Below are 7,872 nucleotides of genomic sequence, written 5' to 3'. Positions count from 1 at the left end.
AATGCACTTTGGACTTCCTCCCTGAGTATCATTGGCTCTTGTTCATATGGTACCTCTTGAAATGGTTGAACATTAATCATTTCCTTTTGATACAATGATGATATAGGTAGTAGGTTTGAACTGCCAACCTTGCTGTTATCAGCTCAATACCCAACCCACAACACCATATAACTCCTCAGTAAATATTAAAACCCTTCTGTACCTCCCCATACTCCAAGAACAAGAAATAAGTATGGTAGCTATGGTTTCCAAACATAACTAACCTATTGGTTGTTATGAAGATTAAATTTCTCCACTATACATTGGTTGTTTTTGTGATCTATGCAGATTATCTCCTCCTTCCACTTTTTTGTTAATGCTTAAATATATTTTTAAATCCAAACAAATATATTGAACATTATTGTATGTTCAAGGTCTATGCCAGGCAATTAAAAACTATAATCTCTTTGATTCCTACAGAAGGTCATGTGAGGTAGACATTATTACCTTAGCTTAAAAGCTAGGGAAACTGAGGCTATGAGAAGTTATAAACCTTTCCTGTTTTTATTGAAAAGAAAAAATAGAATTACACTTCAGAAAATTCAGGATGATTAAAAAACCCAAATATAGTTGAGAATGTAAAAGTACCAGAAGAACGTAAAGAGAAATATCTTTATGACCTTGGGCTAATTACAGTTGTAAAACATGACATAAAAAGTAAAAACCATAGAGAAAATGATTGATATATTTTATTTGAAAATTGAAACAAACTTTCCTCTGAATAAATATTATGAATTACATTAAGAATCAGAAAAAAATTTGTACTATGCATAACAAAAGATTGATACAATGTATGAAGAATTTCCTTTGAAACAAACAAGCAAACAAAAAAGTAAAACTAAAACCTGAATCAAACTGGTTGATGTCTAATTGATTCTAACTAGGAACAGTATTACAGGGTAGAACTCGGCTCCGTAGTGTCTTCATGGTTGTCATATTCCAAAGAGCATTGCTAGGTCTTTCTTCCATGACACTGCTAGGTGATTTCAACATCATACCTTTTAGGTTAGTAGTTGAACACAAAATGTTTGTTCTACCCAGGGGCAACTAACCAGGTTCAAAGTGTATAAAGAATAGGAATTGATGGCTAATAAAAAGAGGAAGATGTTACTGAAGGAGAAGGTAGTCATTTAGTAATCAGGTTCTGGCTTAGTTAGGTATTCTATCCTAAATTTGAGCTGTTGGCCTCTTAATTAAAGTAAATGGCAGTCTTCAATTTCCTGTTTTGTCAATATGTCATTGTTTCATGTTCGACTTTAATAACAGATTACAGCAAATATTTTCTGCTTTGTTTTTTGTTTGACGTAAGCTAGTGTGTATTTCTTTCAACTAATTACTGTAGATTGTTGTTGTTGTTAAGTGCTGTGGAGTTGGTGCCGACTCACTATAAGGGTTTCTGAGATTGTAAGTCTTAGAGAGAGCAGAAAGCCTCATCTTTCTCCTGTGGAGCTGGGGGTTCAAACCTCAGACCTTGTATGTTAGCAGTCCATTGCTTATCCTATAGAGCCACCATGCTTCCAATTAATGTAGGGTAGGATATTGGATATAGAGTGCTATGTTGACTTTGAAAAATAGGTTTGCCTGTCTTTTATGTGCAGTTAAAAGTCTGACCCCCTCAGTAAGATGTTATCATAGTATTTTTCTGGATTACTTTCCTATGGAATTAAAAACGAACACAACAACAAAACCCAACTATACTCCAAATAGGACACTTCAGAAGACTTTCCTGGCCTCCCTTTGAAGTGTGCTATTGTGACCCCAGTGAAAACTTCTTTGTAGCATCCTTTCGATGGTAGTGTGTTGAGTGTGTTACACAAAAATGAATAGTGCAGTTAGCAAGGAGGGAACTAGGTAGGACTTAGGAGACAGTTGTTTGTAGTGTTTTGTTAGGTTCTTAGGGACTTTTTGGAGACTGTATTTAACAACTGTTGATGACATTGATTTATTTTAAAAATTGGTAATGAAATCTTCGTGGTATTTCTGAACTTTTCCGTTTCATTCAGGCTTCACTATGCCAGGAGATAGGTAAGAGAAACAGTTACCTCTTTTTTTTTTTTTTTTGCTGAAGTTCAAACTTAGCTTGGTAATCAAGAAGGAACTGTTTATAGTAAATTCCTTTCTGTAGTACATAATATATGGAGACATTTCAGTGTACTTTTCCAAAAGGAGGAATTATTGCCATTGTACTATGCTGAGATCTTAATCCAGCTTGTGATTTTGGGATGGTTCCTTGGTGTAGTGTTCTATATCATTAGCTTTGAAAGATTATGCCCAGGAACTTCCCAGAAATGAAGAACAAGGACATGTTATATTTTTATAATAAATATAATAATATTTATTCATAATGCTTAAGCAATGGTAATAACTGTGGAATGACTTAGAAATCATAGGCATTTTTTAGGCACCCCATATATCAAGATAAAACTGTTGCATGCTTATCAGGTCAATCGCTGTACCTTATCTTAAACATTTTCCGCCAAGATTATTCAGGGACTTCCTTGATTCTTTTTGCTCTGATTGTTGCACTAAATTCCTTAAATATTACATGCTCACTGCTGTTATGTAAGTCCATGCTGTTTCATTCCAGAACTGACATCAAGCTCCTTACCTCATCCTTCTGCCTTAGCTGCCCTTAGCTGCCCTTAGCTGCACTTTCATCTGGATCATGAAATGTTGCAGCATTAAAACTGTTTTGCTTGCTTGTTGGAAAAAAGCTCCTTGATCAAACTGACCAAAATTCACATGATGCTGTTGGGCAATCACAAGTCTATTGCTGTAGATCATGATAATTTGAAGGAGTACCCTCTCACTCCCACATTGATGTATCACATGTATCTGCACAATTTCCAGTTATGAAAGACTCCCTTGGGCCTGGCTCTGGGGCAGGCCTGCTGCTGAATGGGCAATTACTCTGGATGGCTGGAATGGAGTGTTTCTGAAGGACAGTGTAGAGGAGTTAGAACTAGATACTGAGTTTGTTTGACCCAAGAGACAAGTGTTGGGGTGAAACTAGGTTAGAGCTATGGGAGTGGGACAAGAAGCCTGTGCTGCTGACAGGGCTGCCATGCCAGGGCTGTTGCTGCTTTGTTTCCCCCCCGCCCCTGAGTACTTCCTATTGCCTAATCTAAGCAACACCCAAAATATAGCAGCAAAGTGGATACTCCTAACTCGTCAAAATGGCTATGTATACTTGCAAGTGTATATGTCATATATGCAGAGGGTCTGAAGGCTACCTTGAAGCATATACTTGTATTTGCAGAAGGTTGAAATCTATCAGTCTAAGTTACATGGTTTTCATGGTCTCATTGTTCAACTACCAGTTTTAATAAAATGTCAGTATTTAAGGGTTTCACTTTGATGATTTTATGTTGTTCAATAGTCAGAAGTTGATATTCTGAAAAATTTTCTTTTGGAGGAAGCTCTTTGAAACTCTTTTGTTTCATTTCCAATTCTAAATAGTCTAGTGATTTTTAAATTTTAAGTAGTAAGATCCTGGAACTTGACATAGCCATCACCTCTTTGATGGGCTCCTTTAGCAGATTCTTTGTTCACTTGTTCTTTTGTCATTGATTTCACTGAGTATCTACTGTGTCATAGATATTCCGAAAGAGATTAAATATATTAAATATAAATCTCCTTTAAGAAGAAATTTGTTGGATTTTAATCTTGCTTTAATATATCTACATTTTTTTGTGGGGGTGGTAAATTTTTATTATGAACTGAGTGATAATTTACATGAAAGAACATCAGCTTTATACCATCCTTTCATTGCTATGATTACAGTCTCCTCCATGGATCATCATTCAGCAGTATTTGCTTCCATTCCGTATTATTTTTGGTTTGATTATATGTGACCATTTTCTTTATAATACAATATCTAAACTAAGTTGTATTTCTTAATTTAAAGTAAAAACAAACAAGGATATTCTAAAATGGAGTTTACCATGCTCCCATGAGTTCTAAATCAATTTGTTATTTTTTCAACCAAAAAACAAGCTTTTATGAAACTGCTAGTAATTATAACTTCACTCAATATTAAATATACCAACTTTTCAAATACCATAAATAGCTTAAATTATTTAAAATTATTTTATCCTTATAAGATTTTTAAATACAGACCTTGGTTAATTCTGAAGACTTTTAAACTGAGTTTATAATCTTTTGAACTATGACTCCATAAAGTCAACTAATTTTTTTTTTTTTTTTAATTATAATTGCCTAAAGGAGCTCTGGTAGCATAGTGGTTACGAATCGGGCTGCAAACCGCAAGGTCAGCAGTTTGAAACTACCAGCTGTTCCACGGGAGAAAGATGAGGCTTTCTGCTCCTGTAAAGATTTACGGCCTCGGAAACCCTGTACAGGGTCTCTGTGAGTCGGACCCGACTCCACGGCACATAACAACAACAACAATAGGCTGATAGTTTATAACTTGGCAGTTAAACAAACATCAGTCAGTGTTTCAACTGCATTTGAAATCACTGTTTTAAACTTGAGCTTTTTAACAGTAATATATAAGAGTCTGTGTATCTGTAAAATGACTATTTCCCCATATCGCTTTTTAACACTATAAGAGTTGCTTAATGCAATCATCCCCTGTCTTTTTATCAACAATTCTTACTTGTTATTTTGATGGTGTGTTTATTTGCCTAGTGTACACGTTGTCTCAGCTGCTCCTCTCAATTTTTGGTTTGCTGGGACAGAATTTATCTATTGGATAAATTCCAGTTATTCTGGAATATTTTTTATATGGAGTTTATTAATTTATGAATTTAATTCCTTACCAGTTTACATACCAAAGCATTATGATATTAGGGTCACTTCTACCTGTATTAAATAGCCGAGCTTAGGGAACTTCTAAGAGTTAGTGAGGAAGTGATAGGATTAGGCCATAAGCAAACCCAGTAGGATGAGATTTTGTTAAATTGTGAGTGGTAGAGGCATGACCGGGGCACTTGAGGGGTCTTGTAGTACTACCCATTGAAGAAGAGAGTGTGTAACTAAATGGAAGAAGGATAGAATTTAGTAGAAAGGGAAGGGCAAAAAAGGATTGTGGAGAAGGATGAAAAGAAAAGGACATAATTTGTTTAAGTAAATGAGAGAGAATCAGCAATGTAAACAAAACTTTAGTAGTCTCTAAAAAAAAATTACTTCTACATGAGGTACAATTCCCACCTTCTCACCTATTTTGTTCCTTTTTTCTTCTTCTTCTTCTTCTCCAGCCTTTTAAAAAATATATAAACTAATTTCCTGTTTTCTGGGCTTTCATCTGCAGCTCTTAGTGTGCCAGGCCCTCCCACAATAGGGTATTGTCCCACCAGCCATGAATGCGCTCAGCCTTTCTGGCTGCTCTGCCTGCCTCTCACCATGAAAAGACAGAGGACCTTTCTTTGGGGTGTGCTTTCAAATGTGCTGAGCTGGCCTGTCTTGGCTCTCCTAATACTTATCAATGTTTTTCTCTTCTTGACTTAAGAATACACAAATGTTTGATCATCTCTTGTAAATGTTCTTTTATTGCTGACAGAGAAAGAGATGACTTAATGTCTGCACTAGTTTCCATAAGGAGCAGCTTGACAGATGTGCAGCAAAGAGAAGCACATGCTTATGAGCAGGTGAAGCAAGCTGTGCAAATGACTGAAGAAGCCAATTTTGAAAAAACCAAGGCAAGTTAAAGATTAAAATAAAGGCATGGTTAATGCCTTTTTTCTTTCTTTCTTTCTTTCTTTCTTTCTTTCTTTCTTTCTTTCTTTCTTTCCTTCCTTCCTTCCTTCCTTCCTTTTCCTGAGTAATTCTTTCGCTGTTCTTCCAGAACTAAACCCTCTTTCCAAACACTCATGGTGAATGGTGGTAGTGGTGGTTATGTGCTGTGGAGTCGGTTCCGGCTCATAGCAACCCTGTGTATCACATTTTTGGGGCTGTAAATCTTTATGCAAGCAGAAAACCTCATCTTTCTCCTGTGGAGCAGCTGATAGATTCGAACTGCTGATCTTGCTGTTAGCAGCCCAATTTATAACTTACTATGCTGCCAGAGCTCCTTCATGTAGTAAATATTAGACTGTTAATACTGACTTTTTTCAATTAAACCCATTTACTATTTGAAGAATTCTTTTTCTTCAGAAAATGTATTATGTCACTGTTCACCAAATATATGAGGATGAGTCAAAAAATTATCTGCATTCTGATTATATTACAATGCCCATCCACATCCGATGACAACATTGAGCATGCATGTGAAATGATTCTGTCAAATAGATGAGTGACAGTGAATTATGTGGCAAATCATTTGTAAATCAGCCATGGTTGTACCTATGAAATACTTCACGATAGAATTGGGTTTTGAAAAGTTTGTGTGAGATGGGTACCAAAACAACTCATGGAAAAGCATAAACAGAAGTGCTTGGACATCTGCAAACAAAATTTGAACTGATACTTGAAGTAAAGTAAAAGTTTCTTTTAAAAAAATTGTTAGTGGTAACGAGGCATGGCTTCATCACTATGATGAGCCTGAGAGTAAATGACAGAGTATGGAATGGAAACATCCTAAATCACCTACCATGAAAAAGTATAAAAGTCAACTATCAGCTGGAAAAGTGATGCTTACAGTTTTCTGGGATTCTCAGGGGCCTGTACTGGAAAACTATTAGGGAAAATGTTTAGCAATCAACAGTGCTCATTACAGTGAGATGCTCTCTGAAGAGCTGAAGCCTAAACTTTTGATTAAATGCAAAGGACTGCTAACCAAGGGCATTGTGATTTTGCAGGACAATGCATGTCCACACATCTCTGCTCACACTGTTGACATCTGCAACTTCATTTTGAAGTGTTAAAGAATTCTCCATACAGTCCTGATCTGGCTCCATCGGACTTTCACTTATTTGGCCCCTTGAAGGCAGTCCTTTGAAGACAGAGGTTCACTTCTGATGAAGAATTGAAACAGTGGTACAGCTGTGGCTGAGAGCTTAGCCTAAAATATCATTTAATAAGGGATTATGAAAGCTTGTAGACACATGGACAAAGTGTATTGAAAAGCAAGGAGATTATGTCAAAAATGATGTTTTTGTCTTTTTAAAAAGTTGCTTAGAACAATTTGGGCAACAGCAGAGACAGCCAGCTAGAAAAAGCTCCATGAGGGAGGACTGAAAACGCACAGAAGCTGCGCTCACAACAACACAAGAGCTCTGGATCTACCATAAGATCCAGGATGTCAGTTTCCCTTACTTGCAAGTGAAAAAACCATGATATAAAGGAAAATACTTCAAGTTAGGAATCTCTGGAAACAGGACTACCTCTCTGGCCACCCTGCCAGGCAGAGATCAGAGGGTGGGGCTACAGCCAGACCAGCACAGGGAACCAGCACTAAAGGCGGTGCAGTGACATTTGCAAAAGGAGGTGTAGGTGATTCTACACATTTTTCCTCCTATTCCCTGTTGCACCTTCTTTGCCCCACCTGGATGCCTTCAGGTGGGTGGGTGTGCACCCCTCACCCCCCCAAAAAAAAAGTTCAGCACTGACCCCACACTTTTTCCAAGGTACAGAGAGAAAGAGCTTGGTGGCTACTTATGACATCAGCCTTGGAGTTGCAGCCCTAATATTTACTTGTGCATGACCCTTATTCAGGCCTATGTAGCAAGAAAAAAGCAGGCACATCAGACCTGACAGACAAACCATAGAATAATCTGTAAAACCCCAACATAAAAAGACGTAACTATCATGAGAATTATGCTGTGCACATGCAGATACCTAACTGACCTTCAGAGACAAAAATAGTGGACAATCTTTCTCCCATTAACTTCTCAATATCTATCTGCGTACCTCTACAGTGGCAACTAGAGGAGG

The 7,872-nt window shown here is 37.0% G+C and overlaps 1 protein-coding gene across 1 annotated transcript in view; it reads left to right on the top strand.

Moving 5' to 3' along the window:
• Positions 1-7,872, top strand: part of SDCCAG8 (serologically defined colon cancer antigen 8) — a gene marked incomplete at its 3' end in the record, with an annotated part of 318,486 nt that overhangs the window by 99,109 nt on the left and 211,505 nt on the right. Inside the window, exon 9 of the mRNA XM_006871153.1 lies at positions 5,561-5,699. Coding sequence (XP_006871215.1) covers positions 5,561-5,699 — 139 coding nt within the window. The remainder of the gene's footprint in view (positions 1-5,560; positions 5,700-7,872) is intronic.

Source organism: Chrysochloris asiatica, unplaced genomic scaffold, assembly GCF_000296735.1.
Source record: "Chrysochloris asiatica unplaced genomic scaffold, ChrAsi1.0 scaffold00161, whole genome shotgun sequence".
NCBI lineage: Eukaryota > Metazoa > Chordata > Mammalia > Afrosoricida > Chrysochloridae > Chrysochloris > Chrysochloris asiatica.
The sequence above is the reverse complement of the archived record's forward strand: the minus strand, read 5'-3'. Positions and strand labels throughout refer to the sequence as shown.